At 41.5% G+C, this 27,616-nt stretch overlaps 1 protein-coding gene across 1 annotated transcript; it reads left to right on the top strand.

The window, feature by feature from the left end:
- The first annotated feature begins 693 nt into the window (after positions 1-693).
- Positions 694-27,042, top strand: CS (citrate synthase). The gene is made up of 11 exons (XM_090273392.1): positions 694-912; positions 13,559-13,609; positions 15,868-15,975; positions 16,714-16,779; positions 17,122-17,253; positions 17,497-17,685; positions 23,618-23,817; positions 24,417-24,546; positions 24,666-24,767; positions 24,973-25,182; positions 25,495-27,042. The coding sequence occupies exons 1-11, from the start codon at positions 871-873 to the stop codon at positions 25,663-25,665; spliced, it is 1,401 nt and encodes a 466-aa protein (XP_090129518.1). The 5' UTR covers positions 694-870; the 3' UTR covers positions 25,666-27,042.
- Positions 27,043-27,616: the final 574 nt, after the last annotated feature.

Below are 27,616 nucleotides of genomic sequence, written 5' to 3'. Positions count from 1 at the left end.
GGAACGGTAAGACTAATGCCCAGGACCCAGAGGCTCTCGCCTGTTCTGGAAGCCTCCATATTAAGGAGACATTTATACGACTTGGACTTCCTGGCACTAAACACAGAACTGACAGCCCACAAAGAGCACCGAATATTCAGGCTCTTGCCTTTGCTTTCTTCTCCGCCTATTGTGGGGGTCTGTTAGAATCTATAATAACATGGCCTCTGCTTACCTCAAAAGATCTCCACCAAGCTTCAAACTCTGGCATTATAACCTATGTTCACATTATGTCACCTCTGGCCATTAAGTCATTGACCAAAGACATTCAAGAAAGCACACCAAGGACGTAGGAGAAGCGGGGTACTGATCATTTGCCTTGATAATATATTAAGGGGCTGGCTTCCGAGGGCCTCAAAGGCCTACTATTCACTAATAGTCACCTAAGAACTAACCCCAAATGTGTTTCTGGGCAAGGAAAAAGCCGAAGAAGAAAGTTAACTGAGTTCTCAGGCACATACTTAGCTACCTACAAGCTCCTCCTGTCACTCCCGCCCGGATCCTGAATTAGCCTAAACCCGCGGTCCAATCATTCTCGCCACAACTGCTGTCAACGGCTCCGGTCCCGCCTCCCCTCCACACAGGGCCAATGGCAGAGCCCAGGTCGAGTTCCCCGAGCGGGGCAAACGCGGGTTCCGGGCTGTAGGCGGGGTCTCGCCGAGGACCCCGGGCTGGGCGCCGCCGCCGGTTCGTCTACCCTTTCCCTCGGCCGCCTCCCTTCAACCTTGTGCACCCGTCGGCGCGGCGTCTGGTGCAGCTGCAGAGGCTCCCTTTCCTGCCGCACCTGTATCCCCTCCCTCCTTCCCCACCAGATCCTCGAGTTCTCCCGCCATGGCTTTACTCACTGCAGCCGCCCGGCTCATCGGAGCCAAGGTGAGCAACTGAAGGAGGGAGCGCGCGGTCCCTGGGTGGGGCTGAAGCTATTGCGGGCCCTCAAGCCCCAGGGTCTCCCTCCCCTATCCATGCGCGCCCCAGCACGCCTTAAAGGGGCCCTGCACTTGGCTGGCTGCCAGTCTTTTGTGGGCCTCCCAGGGCCATGTGCTATGCTGGCCTTCCGGCCGCTGGAGGAGAAGTGAAGACTCGCTGCTCGCCCCTGGCATGCGGTCTTGTGCGCTTGGAGAGGCCCCGGACTGCAGTGTCCACCAGCATGTTTATGGTGGAAGTGGGTGATGCGTGGTCCTGGAAAAAGGATCTGCCGGTGGAGAACATAGATATTGTGTTCCATCGGAGTTAGGGAAAGAGCCTGTTTGGAGGAGGGGTTGGCGGGGTCAGAGGAGTGGTAGGATGAACAGATGTGCTTGTTGGACTGGGCCAGAGCTGGGTGGATGGTTAATTTCGGCTTCTGTTTTGGAGGGAGGGTCTTGTCAGTTCCTTACTGTTTCCATTTCTCCACCCCAGCTATTTAAGACTTAAGTGATCAAGTCATAGCATTTCCTGCAAGAGTAATGGGACTCGGGTCCTCTTTGTCCTTGGGACTCTTTCACTTAACTCTATATAGGAGGACTTGAGTTGGGTGGAGCGCCTCTGTAAAGCATGCATGGATACCACATATGATTGGAGAAAGAACCGGAAGCACTGTTCCTCCAGATAGCAGGCCATTAAGTAAGGATAACTGGGCAGGAGATAGTAATCCCAAGGTCATATGACCAATCCTACTACTTGATCATCTAGGTTTTGCTGTTGCTCTTAAGTCTGCTCTATCCAGCAATGAGTCCTCTTGTTTTGGGGGCCCTTTACTTGACTTTCGTTGCCTTTTGGATCTTTGGAGTATTGTTGCAGGTGATGGTGCTTTCAGTTTCAAATTGCCAGTACTTTTGTCTCTGGGTAATATGGCCCTTTAAACAGAGAAACTGCTGTGTTGAGGGAGTCCCAGCCCTCTAATCCATGCAAGAACAGTCCCATAAGTGACCTTGACTTCTGCAAAGAACTCATGCTTTCTCTTCTGTAGACAGATTAAAGCTGCCAGCACCTGAAGTTCAGGAAAATCTGAGGATGGCTTTGGCTTTCTATGTGTTACTTTGCATGGTTGGCGAATGAAGTGAAGCCTGTAGGATTTGGCATTTGGTGGAGGCTGATCACTTGGGAGATACTTGTTTTACTTGACTGTTGCTTCTCCTTTCTGCCAGGCAACAGGGTAAGAAAGCCTCTTGGGACATGGAGCAAGTTCTAGATAGTGTTTTGGCACAATAGGGGACACCATAATTGGCTCATTGCAGAGCTGCTGACCCAGAGCAGATAATCTGACCCCGCAGTGAATTTGAAAAAGACTTTAGAACTTACCTTTTGAATTTATTTGTCTCTTAAGCCTCTGGGGAAGCTCAGAAAACTTGAGATGACAGGGCTACGAAGCTATAATACCATTTTTATTTTGTTTGCTTTTCTGTTAGAAATGAACCTGAGGCTCCCAGAAACCTGTAAATAGGAAGCCATTCGAAGGCTTTTGACCCTTAACACTAGCAAAACCCAACTGAATCAGGACTGAAAATTTCCAAAAAGGTCAGGATACCAAGAAGCCTTCCAGTTTGTCAGCATTGCTAGCACCTGTCTGAGCTTTCCAGGTTAGCCTGCAGCTTAATTGGTACTCAATTATACTTTTGCTATGAAAGTAAGCTTTAGAAGGGAAAAATAGTCTTCTGACCTGGGAGAACTGACCCCTACCACTCATTATATAATTTCACTTTTCTAAGGAGATACATTTTTTTTAACCTTGCAAGGAGACACTAATGTTAGTCATTCTGTTTTTCCATGTAATTTAATGAACATCTGAGTTGGAGAGCTAGTCTTACTCAGAGCCTTGAGATTGACTTCTTGTTTATCCAAATGAATTTATACTAAACAGTGGCTTTAGTATTAGCTGTTGGTGGCATAGCTTTGTGATGTAAACAGTGTCTTTTCACAGATGATCTGGGTTTGGATTTGGCCTGGGAATTGGAGTAGGGCCACCAATTCACTTCTGGACTCCTAATGCCAGTGTGACGTAACCAACCCTAGTAACTTCCTTTACCATTGAGACTTGCTTCTCAAGGTGTGGGTATTTGATAGCTTGGAGTAAATCAATCCAAAATGTTTCTAGATTATTGCTAGGCTTTTAAAGACTTTTAAATTAATACCTATCCAGACCTACACCACTGCATAACCTTTTCTATATAAATTCTAGTCTGAAATAGGGTTCAATGCAACTGAGTCATATTTGTCGTGTCAAATGTTACTTAGGCTTAAAGCCCAAAACATTCTTTTTCTTTTCTTTTCTTTCTTTTTTTATTTTTTAAGATTTTATTTACTTATTTTCAGAGAGAGGGGATGTGAGGGAAAAAGAGAAGGAGAGAAACATCAATGTGTGGTTGCCTCTTGTGTGTCCCTGACTGGGAATCGAACCAGCATCCCTTTGGTTCACAGGCCAGTGCTCAGTCCACTGGGCCTCACCAGCCAGGGCAAAGCCCAAAACTTTCAAAAGCAAGCGTTCAAATCTCTGTGTCTTTACTTTTATTATCAGCCTACCCAAAGTAATGGCAAGTCCCTGATGCTTACTAGATGGACCAGAGATGAAAAACAGAGTAAAGCCTCATCATGTGCTAGTAATGAGATGATTGCATGTGTTCTTCCTAGTGGCCTTTAATTGGTAGGAGGTGAATGCCTGGATGTGGGGAGGCAAGGTGAAGTAGATAATCAGAGAAGGAAAGGCTGGCATTCCTAGTTCTTGGAATCTTAAGTGGGCAAAAGTCAGGAAACCAGACTTTGTGGATTTTTCTTCAAGCACACACTAATTCCTTCTCCCCTGTTTCAGTACTTCATGTGATAAAGTTGAGTAGGATGTGACATTTAAAACAGGAGTGGGGCCCTGACCAGTGTGGCCATTCCTGGTCAGGTCACATGCTTGGGTTGCAGGTTCAGTCCCAGAACATGGTGCATATAAAAGGTAATTGATCGATGTTTCTCTTCCCCTCTCTCTAAAAATAAGTAAATAAAATCTTTAAAAAACAATCAGATGGAAGTGAGGCAACTTTAATGATAGATCTTTCTTAAGATCTGACTTTTACTGTCAGTTCTTCCCTCCTCAACTGCCCAAATTCCTTAGATTCCTATATTTTTAACATGATATCTTTTTAAAATAGATTTTTATTTATTTTTTAGAGAGGGGATGGGAGAGAGAAAAAGAGAGAGACATCGATCAATTGCCTCTCACACACCCCCAACCTGGGACCTGGCCTGTAACCCAGGCATGTGGCCTGACTGAAAGTCGAACCTGTAACCTTTCAGTTTGTAGGACAACACCCAACCCATGAGTCACACCATTCAGGGCTTTTTTTTTTTTTTTTTTTTTTTTTTTTTGTAATGAAGATTTTATTGTATTTTATTTTTTTAAGATTATTTATTTTGAGAGAGAGGGGAAGAGAGGGAGAGAAACGTCAATGTGTGGGTGCTTCCCATGCACCCCCAACTAGGGACCTGGCCCACAACCCAGGCATGTGCCCGGACTGGGAATCGAACCAGCGACCGACCCTCTGGTTCACAGGCCAGCACTCAATCCACTGAGGCACACCAGCCAGGGCTTTTTTTTTTTTTTTTTTACAATATCATTTTAAAGGATCTGTAAATGCACAGTAGACTTCATCACCTGAGATGCTTGTTCAGATTGCACATTCATGAATCCTTTCTTTAGGTTCTGATTCTTTCAGCAAAGGTGGGATGGGAGCTGGAAACTTGAAGTTTTTTCAACTACTTCAGTTGACTGATGACATTCAGTGGTCCTTTTCTGTTAGGCCACATGTAGGCCTTTTTGTATGCAACTTTATTGAATGTACATATGAAACTTTATGAGTGTTCAGGCACTTTTTGAAATTAGTGATTATTTTTAAAATTGACTTGAAAAGTGATTATTCTGACCAATATGTAGTTTGTTTTAGGCTATTATCTCTGGGTTTGTCTTCCTAGGTCTTTTTTTTCAAATACCATAGTGAAAGTTTCTTATAAATCCCTCTAGTAAAGCATTGTAAGAATTTCTAGTAGAAGTGAGGGAACAGTTTCTAGTTCCTGGGAAAGGAGTAAGGTGACAGATCTAACATTTTATTTGCAAATGTACACTTAGTGTTGCACATAATAAGTAGGAGTTCAACAAATATTTGTTAAAGAACATTAAGGATTTCTACTGAAAAGAGAATTAGAACTCTTGATTTTTTTCCTGAAGCTGAATTGGTGTCTTTTGCTGTCTTCCTTGCTGAATGATCTGCATACCTTTAGGGAAGAGTCTGTTAGAAAATGACAGGTAGCTCTGGCTGGGTAGCTCACATTCAGTTGGTTAGAGTATTGTTTCCATACACCAGAGTTATTGGTTTGATCCCAGACAGGGCACACATAAGAATCAACCAATGAATGCATCTATAAGTGGAACAACAAATCAATGTTTCCCTCTCTCAAATCAATAAATAAAAATTCAAAAAAGAAAATGCAATACAGAGGGCCCGTAGATATATGAAAGGATGCTCAACATCACTAGCATCAGAGAGCTGCAAATTAAAACACAATGAGATTCCACCTCACATCTGTCAGAATGGCCATCATTAACAAATCAACAAACAAGAAGTGCTGGTGAGGATGTGGAGAAAGGGGAATCCTAGTGCACTGTTGGTGGGAATGCAGACTGGTGCAGCCACTGTGGAAAACAGTTTGGAATTTCCTCAAAAAACTAAAAATGGAACTGCCTTTTGATTCTGTGATTCCACTGCTAGGATTATACCCAAAGAATCCTGAAACACCAATTCAAAAGAACCTATGCACTCCTATGTTCACAGCAGTGCTATTTACAATAGCCAAGTGCTGGAAACAACCTAAGTGCCCATCAGTAGATGAGTGGATAAAAAAACTGTGGTACATTTACACGACGGAATGTTGTGCAGCAGAAGGAAAGAAGGAACTCCTACCATTTGCGACAGCGTGGATGGAACTGGAGAGTATTATGCCAAGTGAAATAAGCCAGGCGGTGAAAGACAAATACCATATGATCTCACCTAATGCAGGAAACTGATGAACAAAACAAGCAAGCAAGCAAAGTAGAACCAGAGGCATGGAAATAAGGGACAGACTGACAAAGACCAGAAGGGAAGGGGGAGGAAGAGAAGACGGGGAAGAAGAAGAGGTTAGTCAAGGAACTAGTATAAATGACCCGTGGACATGAACAACAGGGCGGGGAATGACTGTGGGGTGGGGATGGGCGGTACAGGGGAGAGCAATGGGGGGAAATGGGACAACTGTAAGAACAACAATTTAAAAAAAAAGAAAAGGAAATGACAGGTAGAATGAATAAGGAAATTGAGTATGAAGGGGGTCAAAGTATGAAACCTGATTACTCTGCTTAGGCTATTAAGTGGCCTATTAGGTGTAGGCAGACTTCCAATACCACCATTGTGAAACACAGATATTGAATGGCTTTAGTTCTCTGACCTGGTTCTGGGGAGAGAAGAGCCTTTGTCCTATGTGTGTTCTTCTTCCTTTAATGCAAGTTGTTCCTTCTGCATTGGAAGCCTTTTATATAGCACAAGATTTTTCCTAGCAGTTATTAGTGCATTATGTTTGCTTCATCAGCTAAGTCAATTCTGCTAACTTGGTAAGCTCTTTTGTTGATGAAGGACAAGGACTCGCTGAAACGCAGAACATCTCTCTCAAGGTTTTTTTTTTGTTTTTTTGTGTTTTTTTTTTTTTTTTTTTTAAGATTTTAATTTATTTTTAGAGAGCAGAAGGGAGGGAGACAGAGAGGGAGAGAAACATCAATGTGTAAGAGAAACATTGGTTGGTTGCCTGTCGCATGCCCCTAACCCCTAACCGGGGACTTGGCCCACAACCCAGTCATGTGCCTTGACTGGGAATTGAACCTGCAATCTTCTGGTTCACAGGCCAGTGCCCAATCCACCAAGCCACGCCAGCCAGGGCTCTCTCAAGATTTTAATGTTGGAGTTCCTGGATATGTGGCAGGACATGTTCTGGATGTATCTGCAATGGAGGATCAAAGAAAATTTTGCTTTTCCCCTATAGAGTAAGGGTCCTAAATGTGGACCAATGATAATAGGCCAAAATGAGTAAGAGGAAAATAACTACATTGAGTAAGTGCTTATCCAAATAGAATTCTACAGTTGCCAGAATTTGAAGGAGAAAGGAGTCGTTTTCATTGATTTTTGATAAGTGATTGGGCCAATACTCTTCCAGAAATACCCGAAGTATTACAGGCAAGTCTTTGGCAGAATTTCCTGCATCTACTATTAGTTCTTTTCCTCCCTTGGCCCTTTAAGATATTCTTTTCATTACGTTTTTCCACCCTAGCACATTTGAAAGCTACAGCCCACTTATAGCAAACTCACTAGAAGAGTTCTTGCAAGGGTGGCAGCAGGTTTGAAAAAGTGTCTTAGTGATTGTGATACCCCCATCCTGTAGCGAATCCTGGCTGTCAGACATTGTGAGTCAGGTCCTTATCTTTGGAAGCAGCTCTCTCCATCTCCCCGTGAAGGAGCTGACCCTATTGAGTGAGGTGACTCCCTGATTAACCTGACAGCTGCTGTTGCAGTAGGGTGACTCTACACGTGGCATGCAACTTGAAACCAAAAGCCCAGTTGCCACGCCTCCAAAATAGGGGGAAGAGTTGGGAGGTGAAAATCAGGGATGACTCAGAGGTTTGTAATCCTCCTGTCCCATCAGTGAGTGTAGCCTGGATGTACTGTACAAAGCTATTCAGCAGCTTTCTTTGGCGTTCAATGGGTAGATGAAATGAGGCGTGTAGCCTTGGGTGTGATGGTCCTCCAGCTTCTGTCTAGAATCATTTGCTTTGCTGGTGGAGATGAAGATTAAATTTGTTTCCTTGGCCTGACTCCTCCGTTCTCAGTCAGGCAGTCTTTAAGAAGGAAATTGGGGCTTTATTTTCTGTTTCCAGCTGGAGGGAATTATCCATTCATCCCTTCCTCAGGCTTGACTGCCTCTTTCTTAGGATCCAGTTTCACAGAAGAGTTGTAACACTTGAGGTACTAGATAATTAGACAGTACAGCTCTAAGAATCAAATACTTATTCAACTCAGCTGTGCAGAATACACTGTTCTAGATGCTTTATTATTACCAATTTAGAGATGTGAAAACTGAGACTTAAAAGTGTAGGGGTTCAGAATAGGCCTCGCCAAAATATGCCACTTCGGCATGCAAATTATTTTAAACTAAAGTCCATCAAGACCCTGCAGGCTCACAAGAAATGTACTTCTCAACCTAAAGAATTTAAATTAAGGGCCTTGCCCATAATGAATATCACCAGAAATGTCTTTATGACCTATCTATAGAGCAGAGCAAACTTCTAATTACTGAACATCTGCTCTTCTTCTTATCCTTCTCCCCTCTGAACCCCCAAGGTGACCCTTAGCACAGAATGTCAAATACACCTCATTTTCCCTGTCTGTCTTTGAACCTCTTGTGTATGTGGGTTCTCTGACTCATAGGTATGTAGGATCCCCATATGTATATATGTATTAAACTTGGTTATTTTCTCTTGTTAATCTGTCTTCTGTAGATTTAATTATCAGATGAACCGAAGGAACCTAGGAAGGTAGAAGGAAGTTTCTTCCTCCCGCACAGACGTTAGGTCAGAAAGCCAATATAACACAGCAGGATAGTGGCAGGGTTTGGACTTAGGACTTGATCCTTGATAACCCCAAATCCCAAGCTCTTTACATTCTATCCTTCTGCTCCCTTGCTTAGCACTTTGGACCATGGTTGTGTCTCAGACTTTATTTATTGTTCATATGAATCACCTAGTGATTCCATAGGTCTGAGGTGAGGCCCAAGATTCTGCATTTCTAAGAACTTCCAAGTGATGCTAATGCCGTTGGTTACACAGTCATATTTTAAATAGCAAGGCTTTCAAATACCTTTCTGTATGTCCTTATTGGAGCCTTAGAATCAGACTCTGAGCTAAGTAGTTTGAGTGCTATCCTAAATATGGAGAAGGAAAGGGAAACAGTAGTTACTTACTTGACTTTGGATCTCAGTTATTTCGTAATAGAGCTGGGGCTAGAACCCAGATTTCTGTTCTTAATTCCACATCATGTGCTCTATTTTCTACATAATTAGGTAAAGTTGTCCTCAGTTAAATTTTTTCCATTCTAGCCTTTTAAATGCTCATACCAATGAATTGCTAACTTTAAAACCTTTCTGATTTCTGCAGTTTTTCCTAAGCTGCAAGGTTAGCTAAAAATACGACCAAACCTTACACTGAAGGGTATGAGAAAGTGGCCATACTATTTCATTTTATATATATGTGTGTGTGTGTATATATATATAAAGATTTTATTTATTTTTAGAAATAGAGGAAGGGAGGGAGAAAGAGAGAAAGAGGGAGAGGAGCATTGATGTGTGAGAGAAATACCAATTGGCTGCTTCTCGCATGCCCCCAACTGGGGACCATCCCACAATCCAGGCATGTGCCCTGACTGGAAATCGAACCAGTGACCTTTCGGTTTGCAAGCCGGTACTCAATTTGTTGAGCCACTCCAGCCAGGGCTCATTTTATATATTTATTGTATAATAAATAAAATCAATTGCTATGTGGCAGGCATGGTTTTAAGTGCTTTGTAAATACAGGGTGGGGTAAAAGTAGGTTTACAATTGTTTATATGGAAAATACAATAATTAATTATAGTACAAGAATAAACTTTTCTGTACTCACAATTGTAAACCTACTTTTGCCTCACCCTGTATTGACTTAAGCCTCAGCAATCATTTGAGTAGGCACTGTTATCGTTCCCATTTTACAGGTAAGGACACTGAGATACAGAAAGGTTAAATGACTTGTCTAGGGTCACACCACCAAGAAGAGGGAGAGAAGTATAGTAGAAACAGAATATACTAACTTTATTCTATAGCTGCACAAAGTCTCCACAAATTAGCGTTGCTTTGCAAATTGGAGATCTGGCTAAGAAGTGTTGCTGATGAGATTAAAGACTGTTGAGATAAACTCTTTGTTACTCCTGAGGCTCCTGATGAAATGACAGAGATATACTCTACAAAGGAAATTAAGACTTTGCTGATAGTGGAAGTGGAGTGATAGTTTAGCTCCAAATTCCTCTTCCCTAATCATTTGCTTAAAGTAGCATTCATATAAACAGGTCTGAGAAATGACTAAATAGCAGTCATGACCCCTCTGATTCCTTTAAATGATGTTATATTCTTACAGTGGGAGTGACCTCCCACTCTTCTTTTCTGATTTCCTATTTTTGTTTTTTCACGTTATTTTGTTTTATTCTTAAATGAATTAAAAGAAGGGGGCCCCTCATTGATTCTAGCAGTTCTTTCTCACATGGGGGAAAAAACTTTTTGTTTCATGTTCATATTGATGGAAGAAAGACCTCCATCCTTGAGGTAATTGCCATTTTCATCTTAAGATCTGGGCTCTCATTATGTTGGTCTTATATAGATTTTTCCCCCTAAGGTTTAACCTTAGCTCTGGCCGAGTAGCTCAGCTGGTTAGAGCGTCGTCCTGATACACCAAAGTTGTGGGTTTGATCCCAGGTCAGGGCACATACAGGTCAACCAATGAACGCATAAATAAGTGGAACAACAAATCGATGCTTCTCTCTCTCTCCCTCTTCCTTTCTTTAAAAACCAATCAATAAAAACTTTTATTTATTTTTACTTTTTTAAGGAGATTTTATTTTTTTATAGAGTGGGAAAAGGAGGGAGAAAGGGAGAGAAACATGTGCAAGGGAAACATAGATCAATTGCCTCTCACATGCCCTCAACTGGGAACCTGGACTGCAGCCCAGGCATGTGTCCTGACCAGGAATCAAACCGGCAGCCTTTCAATCACTGAGCCACACCAGCCAGGGTATAAATTAAAAAAAAAAAAAAATTAACCCTTAAAAAAATAGGTAACCTTAATCTATTCTTTTTATAATCTTTCTTGCCAATGAAGCAACCAGCCATTATAAAAACTTAAAGGTGGTTTAGAAGTGGAAAAATTATCCATTATGGAACTATTACAATTTCTTTCTTCTCTCAGATAATAGGTTCCCCTGTAGCATCCTTAAAAACACAACCAACCACTGCAGCAATTCAAAGGTCTGTTACAGGACTGATGTAGTTGCTGGGAGATGGGACCTCTATAATCAGGGATCTGTGGGACGGGACCATTGACCTTGAACATGGTTATTCACACAGTAAAGCAATAGTTTGAACTTATTCATGTGTTTTCTCTTGTCCACTTTTTGGTGACCAATAAGAATAGGCAGTTATTTCTTTAGTGCCATTTCCCCCTTGTAGGGTAAAGAGGCTAAAGAGCTGATTGCTTCTTGCCCCAATGGTCCTCAGTGAACTAGAGGAGACGCTTCAAGAAGTTAATGAAAGGAGTTAAGGATAGCCCAGATGAGCAAGCTGAGGCATTCCCCCTTTGCTTTAGGGACATAATTAGTTTGCCTGTGCTCTCTGAGTTTAGCTTCGGGTTGATTCTTTCTAAAATAACATTTTTCGAAGGGTCACTGCCTTTTCAGTCCTCAGTGCTGCCACAACAGAAAGAGGGGGGTATTAAATCTAAAAAGCCTCAGGCCCCTACCAACCTTCATCCTAAGAATGTAGTTTTTTGGAATATATAAAGTATCACTGGTTCAAATGCTTTTCAGTGCTTTTTAGTTTTCATAGTGCTGCTTTTTTTTTCCAAAATAAACCTTTAAAATTTTTTTTTTCTTTACATTACCTTTTAGTCTCCTTATGCCCCTCCCCCCAGCAATCACCACACTGTTATCCATGTTCAACGTGCTTTCTCATCCATTTTATTACAAGATGACCCTGTGAGTTGTGTATTGGCTATTGAACCACATTATAGATGAGGAATCCAGGACTTACTTTGACTATATCATTTTATCTTCAAAATAATCTTGTGCAGAAGAGCTAATCTTCCTGTCTAAAGTTCTTTTAGCTAATTAACAGTAGTCACCCCTTGTCCGCAGAGGTTATGTTCCAAGACCCTCAGTGGATGCCCCAAAGCACAAATAGTACTGAACCCTGTGTATACTGTGTTTTTTCCCTATACATACATACCTATGAGTTTAATTTATAAATTAGGGACAGTAAGACACTAACAATAACTAAATAACAATATACTGTTAATAAAAGTTGTGTGAATGTGATCTGTCTCTCAAACTATTTCATTGTACTGTGTCACTTTTTCATGTAAACAAAGCCCTTCACAGCTTCTGTTTGGCATATCCCAATTACCAACATCACTACTATTTACGTTTTGGGGCCATTATTAAGTATCAGTAAAATGAGGGTTACTTGAATGCAAGCACTGTATGATAACTTGAGAATGGATCTGATACCCAAACTGGCTACAAAGTGACTGAGGGGCAGATGTGTATACAGTGTGTATACATAGACTGGACAAAGGGAGGATTCACATCCTGATGGGATGCAGTAGGATGGTGCAAGGTTTAAAACTTACAAATTCCTTGTTTCTGGAATTTTCCATTTAGTAGTTTTGGACCACAGGTAACTAAAACCATGGAAAGCAAAACTAGGGATAAGTGCTACGTAGTATAATTGGTTATGTTTTTCAAAGGCAGTGTTGAACTTTTTGTTGCCACTCAGCTGATCTTCTCACAAAAAGCTCTTTCTCTTTGGGGGGAAAACCTATCTCTAAACATAGAAATAGGCTAGCTACACCATTTGTCTTTGTAGTGAGGGATATAGCCTTCTTGATTCTCAGGTCTATCTTCCTGGATAATTTTCTTCCTGAAGTATGTCTTTAAACATCCCTTTGAGTGCAGGTGTATAGGCAATAAATTCAGCTTCTGTTTGCCTGAAATAACTGTATTTCACCCCCTTTAAGATATTTTCTCACCTAAGTACACAACTCTACCTTAATTCTTCTCTCAGCACTTGGAAGTTGATTTTCCCATTTCCTAGTTTCCATTGATGTTGCTGAGTAGTCTTCTGTCAGTTGTTACTTTGTAGATATTCTGTCTTCTCTGCTTTTTTCAGGAGCATTTGAGGTAGTCTTGTGAAAGTCAGCCTCTGCCTGTGGGCTGTCCTACACTGACAAGAGAGGTTGAGGTGTTGCCAGAAGACTAGGTGCAGGAGAGATCTTACCAGCAGAGTTAAGTAATTAATCAGTTTCCCCATCTGCTTTTCTCCGGGCCACTCAGAACTATTAACAGAGCAATTGTGATAGACTGGGTACTCTAACAACAGCCTTTCTGACCTTTCCTCTGTGCCTAATAAAGCCCAGCCTTGGAACCCAGATAATGGGAGAGGAAAGGAGAATTTTGTAGGGAGTGATAATGAAGCTCTGGATGCAAGAAGCAGAGTTAAACCGACTGCTCCCTCCAGACTTAGTAACCTCTGCCAAACTATTCAGAACCTTTGACAGCTTTCTTATGTCGTACCATTATACATTCTTAGAGGCTAAGATGGAGAGACAAAAGTTAAGTCACTGTCATTCCTTGTTAATACATAAGAGGGAGGAGTAACTGTTGCATAAATTTTTGTGTTTTCTTTGCAGAATACATCCTGTCTTGTTCTTGCTGCTCGGCATGCCAGTGCTTCCTCCATGGTAAGGTTTGAAAAACAGGACTGAGAATCATTGAGTAGCTTGACCCTGGGTTGGGGCTGGGGGATGGTTTGGCTGCCACCCAGACTCATCATTATCCTGAATATCCTCTGGAGATGTTCATTGTTGTTGTTATTGTAAGAAGTGATGTACTCAGACTCCAGTCAAGGTGGAGGAGTAGAGGAACATGCTTCACCTCCTCGCACAACTACAGAAAAAATTACAACTAGACCTCAAAACAAATATCACCCAGAACAGTCAGAAAATTCAGCTGTATGGAAGTCCGACAACCAAGGATTTAAAGAAGCCACATTCACCCTTATGTGTAAGAGGGGCAGAGATGCAGTGTGACGCAGAGAGGCGACAGAATGGGCATTCCTACATTCATGTGTGGTGGATAAAAATCGGGAGGATACCACGGCAACAAGGGATCCCAGGCCAGGAAGGTAAACCCCCATAAGTTCTGCCTATCAAAACCAGTGGGCGTTGGGGCGGCAGAAGATACTGTAGGATTTTCAAAAGATTCCTCTTAAAGGGCCCACCTGGACTTAGAACTTATGCAGACCCACCCCTCCTCTGGGATTCAGCACCAGGGCAACAGCTGGAAGGGCACTAGTCACATACGGGGAGAAAGTGAAGTGATTGGAAACAGGGTGAGTGCTGGGCAAACTTCCATAAGCCAGGCAGCAGCATTGTCCCTTTTCTCAGTACTCTCTACACAGAGCCACAAAGCTGTGAAGCAAGTTGCCCAACCCTGGCCATTACCTAAGGCTCCACCCCACACAATTTACAGGTGCCTTTTCTACAATAGACCACTCTACTAAGACAGGGAGTCAAAGCAGCTCTACCTAATACACAGGGGGGCCGCCAAATTGAGGAGACAAAGAAATATAGCCCAAATGAAAGAATAGAACAAAACCCCAGAAAAAGAACAAAATGAAATGGAGCTAACCAACATCTCAGATGCAAAGTTCAAAACACTGGTGATTAAATGCTCAAAGAACTCATTGAGTATGGCAACAGCATAAAAAAGACCCAAGCTGAAATGAAGGTTACGTTGAGTGAAATAAAGAAAAATCTACAGGGAACTAACAGTGGAGAGGATGAATCCGAGATTCAAATCAACAGTGTGGAACATTAGGAAGAAATAAGCGTTCAACCAGAACCAGAAGAAAAAAGAAAAAAAAAAAACATGAGGATAGTATAAGGAGTCTCAGTGACATCTCCAAAAGCACCAACATGCAAATCATAAGGATGCCAGGAAGAGAAAGAGCAAGAAATAAAAACTTACTTGAAAAAATAATGAAAGAAGACTTACCTAATTTGGTGAAGGAAATAGACATATAAGTCCAGGAAGCACAGAGTCCCAAGCAAGTTGGACCCAAAGAGGACAATTCCAAGACACATCATAACTAAAATGCCAAAGGTTCAAGACAAAGAATCTTAAAAGCAGCAAGAGAAGAGAATTACCTACAAAGGAGTTCCCATAAGACTGTCAGCTGATTTCTCAAAAGAAACTTTGCAGGCTAGAAGGGACTGGCAAGAAATATTCAAAGTGATGAAAAACAAGGACCTACAACTTAGATTACTCATCCAGCAAAGCTATCATTTAGAATGGAAGGGCAGATAAAGTGCTTCCCAGACAAGATAAAGCTAAAAGAGTACATCATCACCAAGGCATTACATGACATGTTAAAGGGACTTAAGAAAAAGAAGATCAAAACTATGAACAGTAAAATAACTCACAACTAAAAACAACTGAATCTGAAAAACAAACTAAACAAACAAGTAGAACAGGAACAGAATCATAGGTACAGAGATCATTTGGAGGGTTAGTAGCTGGGAGGGAGAAGGGGGAGAATGGGAGAAAAGGTGCAGGGATTAGAAGCATAAATTGGTAGGTACAAAATAGATGGGAGGATGTTAAGAATACTTTAGGAAATGCGCAAGCCAACCATTTGAACTATTTTTAAATGTATTTGTTCAATGGCAGTAAGTAATTTACATTATTGTGCAACCATCATCACAGTCCATCTCCAGAACTTTTTCACTTCCCAAATTGAAACTCTGTACCCATTAACACAATTGTTTCCCTTTTCCTCTGCCTAATTCTTCTAACCTCATTTGTACAGACTAATTGACCAGTGTTCCCTGGCAGATAGAGAAAGCCAAGTTCTAAAAAGCAGTGTTCATATCCCTACTTTGCAGGAAATGCAGTCAACATTTTGACCATCACTTAGCCTCTCTATTTCTCTTTTTAGAATTTGAAAGATGTACTGGCTGACTTGATACCTAAGGAGCAGGCCAGGGTTAAGACCTTCAGGCAGCAACATGGCAAGACGGTGGTGGGCCAAATTACTGTGGACATGGTAAGGGTTGTGGGGTTTTGGCTGCAAAAGTAGCTCTGTAATGTGCTTCAGCAAAATTACCGTTCTTTTCACTGATTGTTCGGAAGTATTCTGTCCCATACAAGGAAATGTTGGTACTTAATGGTATTCATTAGAAATTAATACGTGTTTTCTACAGATTTAATAGTTGAACCTAACTTAATTCACCTATGTGAGGGATGAATGAAATTTCTGTTCCTCTTTCCAATCCCCTAGCTTTTGGGGTCAGGTCTCTGTATCTTGAGTTGATCCTGTACCAACCATCCAGTTAAACCACAGCTCTAGCAGGCCCTCTGGAGCAGCTTTAGGATGGCTTCGCCTCTAGCCCTAATAGTCTGAGTAGCTCAGATGATAATTCCACAGCAGTGTCTAGCCATTGGTCTCTATTTATTTCCTCTGTAATAGATCCAATTCTGTTTACTTTGACTGGTGAGAATGTGGGTGGGCAGGAGAAAAAATAAAATTCAATAAGAAAAGGAAGCAAACAGGCAGAAACTTCAAACAAAGGTAGTGATTTCTCAATTTGAAAGTTTCATTTCCACCGTTAGCAGTCTCCCTTGTAAAGTTCCATACTGTAGTAAGTTAACTCCTCAGAAATCCTCCCCCAAATGAAATCTTGCAAGTCAGAGATAAATGACCTCTTCAAGATCCCATGAAGCACTAACAAGCTCTAGCCTGATTTATTCTTGACTGTTGTTAGCATCCTCTTCTTTTCTTTAGATGTATGGTGGCATGAGAGGCATGAAGGGATTGGTGTATGAAACATCGGTTCTTGATCCTGATGAGGTAAGAGACCCTCATGTTAATTACTAATAATTACTGTGTTTACTGACTAGTGTGCATACTGTGGTTTAGACCACTAAGGGCAAGGAGAACAAAATAAAGCACTTACCTTTTTTGGAAGGTTGTGAAAATACACATATATGGAATAACTTAAAAATAAGTTTATCTTTTTAATAAATCAACTGGTAAAACTAAACGTTCAAAGCAGGAGTAAGTAGTGTGAAGATTTAAATTTTAAAAGTGCTACTGTAATTTGTTGAAATGCCTGGTAAGAGTGGGACCAGTCAATTGTGTGATTTCTAGGCTAATAACTTCAAGTTATACTTCTTACTCTTCTCCTTCTAGGGCATTCGTTTCCGTGGCTACAGTATCCCTGAATGCCAGAAACTGCTGCCTAAGGCTAAGGGTGGGGAAGAACCCCTGCCGGAGGGCTTATTTTGGCTTCTGGTAACTGGGCAAATCCCAACAGAGGAACAGGTAAAGAAGGACATTGGCCTCTCTCATTCCCTCCTTTGCCTTTCTAATATCCAACACTTAATCCTGATCTGGCTGTGGGTGGTAGTTTATAGGCATGTGTGTACAGTGAGGGGAAGGAATCAGCAGAGTTCTGTTGTATAAGTAAATTAGGTTGAATTCTCTTGTATATTCTTTACTCAAATATCACTGTCTTTTTCTCTTCTTTTTCTTAGCCTAGTTTGAGCAGTGTCTCCTTTTCCACAGGTATCTTGGCTCTCAAAAGAGTGGGCAAAGAGGGCGGCTCTGCCTTCCCATGTGGTCACCATGCTGGACAACTTCCCCAACAATCTACACCCCATGTCTCAGCTCAGTGCAGCCATTACAGCCCTCAACAGTGAAAGCAACTTTGCCCGAGCATATGCAGAGGGCATCAACCGAACCAAGTACTGGGAGGTAGGAAATTTGGTGTAGTGATTGGTGTGTGATAGGGATTCAAAAGAACTGAATGTGAAGGAAGAGAAAGAGAGTAGAATCTTTAGGAAAGTTTATTTATTTTATTTTATTTTTTTAAATGAAGGGTTTTTTGTGTTTTTTAAAAGATTTTAATTCATTTAGATATTTATTTTCAGAGAGCAGGGAAGCGAGGGAGAAAGACAGGGAGAGAAACATCAATGCGGGGTTGCCTCTCAAGCGCCCCCAACTGGGGACCTGACCTGCAACTGAGGTATCTGCCCCGACTGGGAGCCAAACTGGCAATTTTTTGGTTCACAGGCCAGCACTCCATCCACTGAGCCACACCAGCCAGCGCAGGAAAATTAATTTGAGTTATGCCAGAAACTTATTTAACAAAATTTTACTGTGACTTGCTTTTTATCAGTTTTTGAGATTACAAAGATATATGGAGCATGCTTTCTATCCCCAAAGTTGTTGGTTCCGTCAGGGTAACTGGCATGTAAAAAAGAAATTATAATTCAGTAACCCTGCTGTAACATGTACCCAGGGCTGTTGGAACATTGAAAGGGATGTGACTTAACTACAGGGTTCCTGAGGAAAATTTCACAAGAGGAGTCTCACCCTAACCTCAGAAATCTTAGAAGTTGGGGGAGAATGACAGCAAAGGCAACCCTAGAGTCTGGGAGGACCAATGCCAGTCAGCCACAGTTCTGGACTAACCAGCTCAAGATACCTGTCAGGAGCGGGAGGGCAGTTAGTATACTGGAACTAGGATGCAGAATACTGAGCTTTATTTTCTGAAAATGAGATGTTTGTTCCCTGTGGTTGTAGTAGGAGACTATTGTGCTTTGTCCCAACGTGTGGTATCTGATTCTCTTCATCTCTTTCCAGTACCCCACATACTCAGAAACACTGGGTAAAGTACAAGTTTTCTGGCTCGGTTTTATAAGAGGAAATCTCATTTTCATTTGTTTCTTATTCAGAGACAGGTTTTTGCAAAACAGGTATACTAAATGATTTTTGACCATAAGATACCAACCACCGAGGAGGCCCAAAAGTTCACTATGATGCAAGACACAGAATGGTCTGTGGGCCATACTGTGGTACACTGCTCTGATGAAATCCTCTTGGGATTTGGACAAATCCTGCTTCATCTTGTTAGTCAATACTTATTTGATGCCAGCTGTTTATAGAGAATTATGTTTGCTGTTGGGGGAAGGTGGGAGGGAGAGTTTGCAATTAATATTAGCCCATTTGGCATTGAAGAGGAAGGTACTGGAATGGTGCAGCATACACACCTCACATGCACTTAAAGCATTTAGAGCCACGCATCAGGAGGTTCCGAAGGCTGTATAACCTGAATATATTGCTTTTCATTTTCTTGTTATTGTTAAATGCTATTCAGTTGTTATCTCTGTGGGTCACCATAACACAGAAGGTTAAATCAAGAACTACAGTTCTGTTTTAAAACTGGTGTTTTAGAAATTGACCACTCAGAAGTGCCTGCTGCCACTTACAGTGCTGCTGTTTTAAGTGTCACGAGGAGGGAAGAAAATAGCTTCTTCATACTTTTTAACAGATGCCCATAAGATATTTCCCAGGCATCCAGACATGCTGCATTGCGTCACAGTCCTTTGTTGAATAGCTAAAATGTACTTCTGTTTGCTATTGCTTTCATTTCAGTGTACAGCCATTTATTGACTGTTCTGCCATCATATGTTCGTGAAATGTCATCTGCGGTGGCTTTCTCATAGTAAACATGTATTTAAAGACTTTGCCAATCTTCTGGAGAATATAAGCAATACTGATGTATTTGTCAGCCTTAGGATGTGTGTCTAATGAGTTCACACTACACAAAAATTAGGTTTTAATGCTTTAGTGGAACTTAATGCACTTCTGCTGCTATGTCTTATAACTCTCAAAGGTCAGACACACTATTGCAGTTCATTTTTCTGTTTTGGTTAATTTAACCATGGGCTATTTAAGAATTACATGACAGCATTCAGCTGGTTATTTCTGTTTAAAAATTGAAGCTTATATGTGATCTGAGTCTACTAGGATCATAAGTTCATCTTATTTTTTTATGTATACTCTAAGAGGATGATCTGCCTATAACATTTCTTCCATCACAGCTCGTATGACCTTAGATAGTATAACCTCTCGACTTGAAAGAGTTAGGTCTCTTTCTGTTTGGCTTAACTTCATTCAAGACCATATTACTGTGATGCAGTAACTGTTTAATTGTGAAGTAGCCTTAATTTAATGTTGAGTAAAATTTGCTGACAGGTCAACTTTGGCTAATAATGCCTCCTTTTGTAAGGCCTATGAACAGTATATGTAGGTTTTGAAGCTGTTTATAATAAAATCATCCTAACACCTAACTTTTGAAAACATGACAAATATACTTAAGTGCTTCATGTTCATCATCCGATTTAATCCTCACAACAACCCTGTGAGGCAGATGATGTTATTCTCATTTTACTGAATGGGAAAACTGTGGGTTAGAGAAATTTTTTAAAAGTATATTTTATTAATTTTTGCGGTTACAGTTGTCCCAATTCTTTTCCCCTTTGTTCCCCTCCGCCCAGTACCCCCCTCCCCTCCAGCAATCTCACCCCCTCTTAGTTCATGGCCATATGTCTTGCATGTAATTTCTTTGGCTTCTCCCTTTCCTATACTCTTCTTAACTTCCCCCTGTCTATTTTGTACCTACCAATTATGCTTCTTAATCCCTGCACCATTTCCCCATTTCTTCCCCTTCCACCTCCGAGCTGATAACCCTACAAAAGATCTCTATTATACCTATGATTCTGTTCCTGTTCTGGTTGTTTGATTAGTTTTTAGATTTTGTTGTTATAGTTCTGAGTTTGTTGTAATTTTAATGTTCATAGTTTTAATCTTCTTTTTCTTAAATAAGTCCCTTTTAACATTTCGTATAATAATGGCTTGGTAATGATGAACTCCTTTAGCTTTACCTTGTCTGGGAAGCACTTTATCTGCCCTTCCATTCTAAGTGATAGCTGCACTGGATAGAGTAATGTAGGTTGTAGGTCCTTGCTTTTCCTCACTTTCAATACTGCTTGCCAGTCCCTTCTTGCGTGCAGTTTCTTTTGAGAAATCAGTTGGTAGTCTTATAGGAACCCCTTTGTAGATAACTTGTCTTTTCTCTTGCTGCTTTTAAGATTCTCTTTATCTTTAACCTTTGGCATTTTAATTATGATGTGTCTTGGTGTGGTCCTCTGGGTCTAGCTTGTTTGGGACTCTTTATGTTCTTCCTGGACTTGTATGTCTATTTCCTTTGCCAAATTAGGGAAGTTTTCCTTCGTTATTTTTTTCACATAAGTTTTCAATTTCTTGCTCTTCCTCTTCTCCTTCTGGCATCCCTATGATTCGGATGTTGGTACATTTAAAGTTGTCCCAGAGGTTCCTAAGCCTCTCATTTTTTTCAATTCTTATTTCTTCATTCTGTACTGGTTAACTGTTTCTTCCTTATGTTCCAAATTGATACTTTGAACCCCGGCTTCCTTCCCTTCACCATTGGTTTCGTGTGAATTTTCCTTTGTTTCACTTACAACAGCCTTCACTTCTTCCCTTATACATTTGCCATACTCAAGCATGTCTGTCAAGTGTGTAAGCATCATTATCACCAGTGTTTTGAACTACGTATTTCTTGCTTAAGTAGCTTTTATTTTGGAAGTATTCTCATTGAACTCTGGCACTGACAGAATGCACTGAGTAATTGAGTATAGATGACTTCATAGGAATTAACTCATTTAGGTTCGTCGTCGTTGGCAGCCGTCCGTCTCGAGAGACGATGGTGTAGCTTCTTAAGAGTCTATCTGCACCGCCGAGAATGGCTGTGCAGTCCGACTCGGGAGTGACACGGTATCTGTCTCCTCCCGTGTTGAATCGACATCTTACGATGACGCTGAAGTGTCCTCTCCAGTGAAGCTGAAGCTACAGAGCCTGGGCAGGGTGATATGGAGGGCCTGCTGTTGCCCATGCAGCAGACCCCCCCTCTCTTCGCAGCTGAAGGGTCCACTGAGCCAAACCAGCCAGGGCTTACTCATTTAGGTTAGTTACTACAAATTTTGCTCTTAGTTCCAGAAGAGCTACTGAAATTCCATGACTTATTGTAGGAGCTTTTAACAGTTATCTTGATAAGACAGCATTATGTAATATCAATCATCAGTCAAGTATTTACTCCATGCTTTCCGTGCATATTGAACTGTGGGTGAAAGAAGAGTTTTTTAAAGTTACTTAAAAAGTGCCCTGGCTGGTGTGGCTTAGTGGGTTGAACCAAAAGGTTGCTGCTGGTTCAATTCCCAGTCAGGGCACATGCCTGGGTTGCAGGCCAGGTCCCCAGTTGGGGGCATGCAAGAGGCAACCGATGGATGCACCTCTCGCACATCATGTTTCTCTCCCTCTTTTTCTTCCTCCCTTTCCCTCTCTCTAAAAATAAATAAATAACATGTTTCTTTTTTAAGTTATTAAAAAAGAAAACATTGAAGCTCTGTCCCTCCCCTAAAGGAACTTAAAATCCCTTTGAGAAGATAAAATTGAGACTTAAAAGTTGAGCAAGCTATTAACATCACAAAAAGAGAGACAGCCAGGTACTGTATGTTTCTCTTAATAAATGAATGCAACAAAATTATCAAATAGTCTTGCTAAAGAAAAAGAACCTGAATCTGCCCATGCCTCTAGATCTGATTTTCAGTTTGTAGGAAGTACAGTGGACAGAGGAACATGTTAAATGGCATCCCAGGCATATAACCAGCAAAATCTGGGGGGAATTCTACAGAAGAAATTATCCAATTTTCCACAAATAAGTTGCAAATTTAAAAAAGGAAAGCATAAAAGGGAATAAATTGATAAAAAGAGACTTTCAGTCCCCAATCAAATGAAGCTGGGGGTGCTTTGTAATCAGGCAAATTTGAATACTGAGAAGATATTTAATTATACTGAGGATTTGTTTTAAAAAATGTTCAGTAGGATAATGGTTTAGTGATTTTGTTTATGAAGGGCGTTTATCTTTTAGATATACATGTTTAAATATATGGTATCTGGCATTAGCTCCAAATAATTTGAGAGATAAGAGGGGAAAGTAGGGTATAAGTGAAACAAGTGACCTTAAATTCATTGTTTGAACTAGATCATGCTCATTAGCTAAGTGGGTAACCTTTGAAAGTTACTTAACCTGGTCAAGCTCAGTTTTCTCATTTGTAAAATAAGGGATATGTCACATTACAGGATTATTTTAGAAAAGAAAAAAAGTTCAAATAATATATTTAGGACAGTACCTGTTATTGTAAGTGCTTAAAAAATGGAAGCCTGCCCTGCCTGGTGTGGCTCAATTGGGCATTATCCCACAAAGCAGAAGGTCACTGGTTCGATTCCCAATCAAGATACATGCCTGGGTTGTGGGCCATCTTCTCTAGCGGGGGTACATTGATATTTCTCTCCCTCTCTTTCTCTCTTCCTTCCCTTCTCTCTAAAAAAGTAAATAAATCTACAAAAAAACAAAAAATTAGTGTCTTCGCACACTCATTGTGGGGAAAGTCATATAGCGGGAAAGATCATGATTAAACATATAAGGGTTCACAGTCTGACTTTGGCATGTAACTGAATAGTCTGAGCTTCAGTCCCCTCATCTGTAAAGTGGAGGTCGTTACATACTTTGTAGAATTGTAATAATTGGAAATAATGTTTAATGTATTATACCTGTGATAGTATGATTAATTTACCTACTACAGTGCCTGGGTCATAACAGTTACTCAGTTAAATGGTTATTGTTATTATATTCTGTGTATACCACTCAGTTTATAAGCATCAACCTAAATAGCCTGGTCCATGGAGGACAAATAGCATCCCTGCCTAATTCTCTGTTGATAATTCTTTTTTTTTTTCTCCATCTTCCTCTTCTCCCCTTTAGTTAATTTACGAAGACTGTATGGATTTGATCGCAAAACTACCTTGTGTTGCCGCAAAGATCTACCGGAATCTGTACCGGGAGGGCAGCGGTATTGGGGCCATTGACTCTAAGCTGGACTGGTCCCACAATTTCACCAACATGTTAGGCTATACGGATGCTCAGTTTACTGAGCTTATGCGCTTGTACCTCACCATCCACAGGTGAGCTAGATCCAGCAACCATAGCCTGATTGGTGGGAAATTTTAAGAAAGGTTAACAGTCTCATCTTCTGGGAACAGGTGGTAGGTGGCAAGGTGATGGAAAATGGCATACGGGGTGATACAAGGCAAGAAAGGGACCTAGTAAAGAAGGTCAAGAAGTATAGGGAAATAAGTACACCAGGAACAAGATAGTGCTTTTAGCTGCTCACATTAGATTTTCCTTTAGCTTTCCAGCAGCTCCCTCTTCTGGTCATTGCTTATTAAAGCTGGAGCTTGGCACACAGGCATCATCAACCAGTAACCTCTCCAGCTCTGTGGATTAATGAACAAAGGCTGGTAATGGATTGGGACATCTCTTACAAGAGCTTATGAATAACTGACTGGCTATCGGCTGGTGTGAGCCCATAACTAGGCTAGTATGTGACAAATAAGAGAACAACACAATCTGCATTTCCATAATCTGCCTTTTTTTCCCTCCTCTTATTGTATTTTTTCCATTACCATTTATCTACCCTATATACCCTTTTTCACCTCCACTCCTTACCACCCCGGTCTCCTTTAACTCTTGGCCTTGATTCTCCTTTCTTGTTTTCTAACAGTGACCACGAAGGTGGCAATGTAAGTGCCCACACTAGCCACCTGGTGGGCAGTGCCCTTTCAGACCCCTACCTGTCCTTTGCAGCAGCCATGAACGGGCTGGCAGGGCCCCTACATGGACTGGCAAATCAGGTAAGACTTCTTTTTCTTTCCCTGCTCCATGTTTTTCTTAACTCCCATGCTTTTTTTCTGATCTTGGTGTTCTCCTTGGTATATGTATTGACACTTTTATTCCCAAATCTTACCCATAGGAAGTGCTTGTTTGGCTGACACAGTTACAGAAGGAAGTTGGCAAAGATGTGTCAGATGAGAAGTTACGAGACTACATATGGAACACACTCAACTCAGGACGGGTAAGCAGAGATGCTTAGCAACTAAGACAGAAGCCAAGACCCAAGTTCTGCAATTTGGAAGAATTAAGGAGAAAAGAATGAGAAGAGGTCCCAAAATTAGAGAAGGAACTCCCCCCGCCCCCCATTTGTCTACCCTGAAGAATTTAGAAAAGATAAGAATTTCTACCTGAGAATACTGTTGACTTTTTTCCCCTCACTCTTACAGGTTGTCCCAGGCTATGGTCATGCAGTACTAAGGAAGACTGATCCACGATACACATGTCAGCGGGAGTTTGCTCTGAAACACCTGCCTCATGACCCCATGTTTAAGCTGGTCGCTCAGCTGTACAAAATCGTGCCCAATGTACTCTTAGAGCAAGGAAAGGCCAAGAATCCGTGGCCCAATGTAGATGCTCATAGTGGGGTGCTGCTCCAGGTGAGTCCTCCCTTCCCTGCTTTCCCTTTAGTTTGTACAAAACACTGCTGTTCTCTGCCATGCCCAAAATCAACTCCCTAGTCAGAGCAGGGACTTGTACACCCCTTTCCTTACCTTTCTGAGAAAGTTGCCTATGGTTGGGGGGCTGTGGGCAGGAGGAAAGGGGTGCTCTCTTTAGAATCCCAATTGTTATACTTTTCCCAGTGTCATTTCTATTTAAGAATGATTGGGTTAAGGTTTCTATAACGCTTGATTTATATATGCCACTACCTCTGGACCTTTAACAAAACACTTTTCTCCTTTACATTACAGTATTATGGCATGACGGAGATGAATTACTACACAGTCCTGTTTGGGGTGTCACGAGCATTGGGAGTACTGGCACAGCTCATCTGGAGCCGAGCCCTAGGCTTCCCTCTAGAGAGGCCTAAGTCTATGAGCACGGATGGTCTGATGAAGTTCGTGGACTCTGTGTCAGGGTAAAACCGGAGACTAGGGGGAAACTAACGACCAGAAGAAGTGAGGGAGCTCCAGAAAAATTATACTTTTTGTTTCAGGGGGCATTTAAAGACTTAAGATTAAATTGTATCTGAGGCACTGATAGTAAGTTTGAGGTTAAAATATAAATTAAGACTTTAAAAGATCAAAAGTGACCCCTTTTCCCCTAATCCCAGCCTCTTTCCCCTGCCTGGTATGAGTTGCCCATCAAGTGTAGGATGACCAGGACTAATGCATGTGGTGTGGGTTAGATCTGGCTCCTCTTTCCCTGGGTCAAAGCTGATTGCAGAGGATCTGCAATCACTTCGGAGCTTTTGGTTCTATATTTCCCAGGCCTCAATAGGCCAGCAAACCAGGACTCTGCCCCGTTTGTTCCCATAGGAATCATGTTGGATTGTCAGCTATACCAAGCCCCGCTGCCGTCTCCCATGTGCACAGGCAATTCCTAGCAAGACCTATTGGTTAGCTGGATATGCTTTAGGCATTTTTTTAATGTTACCAGGTGACTATAAAGGCCGTGGCATTTGTTGTTACTGGCACCCACTGTTTGATTTTTATTTCTCTTTTTTTAATTATCCTATAAAAATTAAGATCTGGGAGTGTTCTATCCCCCGCTACTTTAATATCTCCTTTGAGGTTTTCTATACGTGCTGAGCCTCAAGCTGAGGATGCTCTGGACCTTCCCCTCCTGGCCCCTACTAGAGACAGACCTCTTTCAGCAGGTTGTATAAACCACTGTGTGATATATGGTCTTTCCAAGTCATTTGGCTTTATCAGTGCTTAACATGAACTAAGTTTTATCTATTACCCTGACCTTGTTTTCCCTTTATTTTAGTATGCTGTGGGCCATAGAATAGGGATTTGGTAATGACCAGCATGGTATCTTCATGGTCTGGTCCCAGGGGTACTAGCACCTTTTTTGTGCAGGGAAATTATTTAAGTTTGGACATGGTCACCTTTGAATATGAAGTAGTAGGGCTGAGGGCATTAAAAATAGTTAGCCTCCTTCCTCATCCCTTGCCACAAGAAAATATCCCTTTATTTATCGAAGTCCTTATGCTGCCTGCCCCATCTCTAAGAGCTCACAGTATAGTGTTTGTTTTAGAAACCACATCTGCACAGGTTTTCAGTGACTCAGAATGTTCTACTGCCTTTTCTTTAAGAAAGGATTGACATACACTCCTGCTGTGCCCCTTTCTCCCTCACAACTCCTGCCTGTGTTTGTGTGGATCCCTAATCCCCAGAACCACGCTGTTGAGGATGGACACACTGTCTATAAACCCTTGGGTAACTTGTTAAGTCATGATGCAGACTTCAGGTTGTTCTGTATAAAATGCAAAATAAATGTTTTTATTAACAATGCTTGAGCCTGCTATTAAATAAGACCTGGAAGAATGTATGATGAGGTAAGAAATCTGGCTGGCAAGATTCTGGACTAAAGTGGGTTATAAGTTATGTGTATCCCTTTATTTTCAGGTAGGTTTAGCATTTCTTTACCCTAATCTGAGAACAGGCTCCAAGTGAGATTTCCAGAAGAGACTTCTGCCTTTCCTCAAAGTTAGAAGTCCTTGACCTTTAGCTCCCATCCTTCCTAATTTTGTTACAAGGTAGAACACTGAAGGACTATAGATGAGACCTCACAGCTGCTGATGTGACTAATCCAGGGAAACTGGTCCAGCCTGGTGGGTGAAAGGAGCAAACTATACCAAGGGCAAAGAGGGTCGGGATGGCTGGCTCAGGACGTGAACCACCAGGGTGCTCTGGTACTTCATGGAATGCCTGTTCTTCTTTGCAGCCTCCCTTAAGAAGGCCCATAAAATAAGAGGTGGTCCTGAGGGCATCAGTTAATAATCTGAGACTAGATTTTTCTGTCTTGAGGCTCCTGCTGCAACTGACCTTCTGAAAAAGTCTATTAATAGGCAAGGGAGTGGGTACT

The sequence above is a fragment of the Furipterus horrens genome, unplaced genomic scaffold (genome assembly GCF_987537825.1).
Source record: "Furipterus horrens unplaced genomic scaffold, mFurHor1.1.pri manual_scaffold_4, whole genome shotgun sequence".
Lineage (NCBI taxonomy): Eukaryota > Metazoa > Chordata > Mammalia > Chiroptera > Furipteridae > Furipterus > Furipterus horrens.
This window is presented reverse-complemented; position numbering and strand designations above follow the sequence as displayed.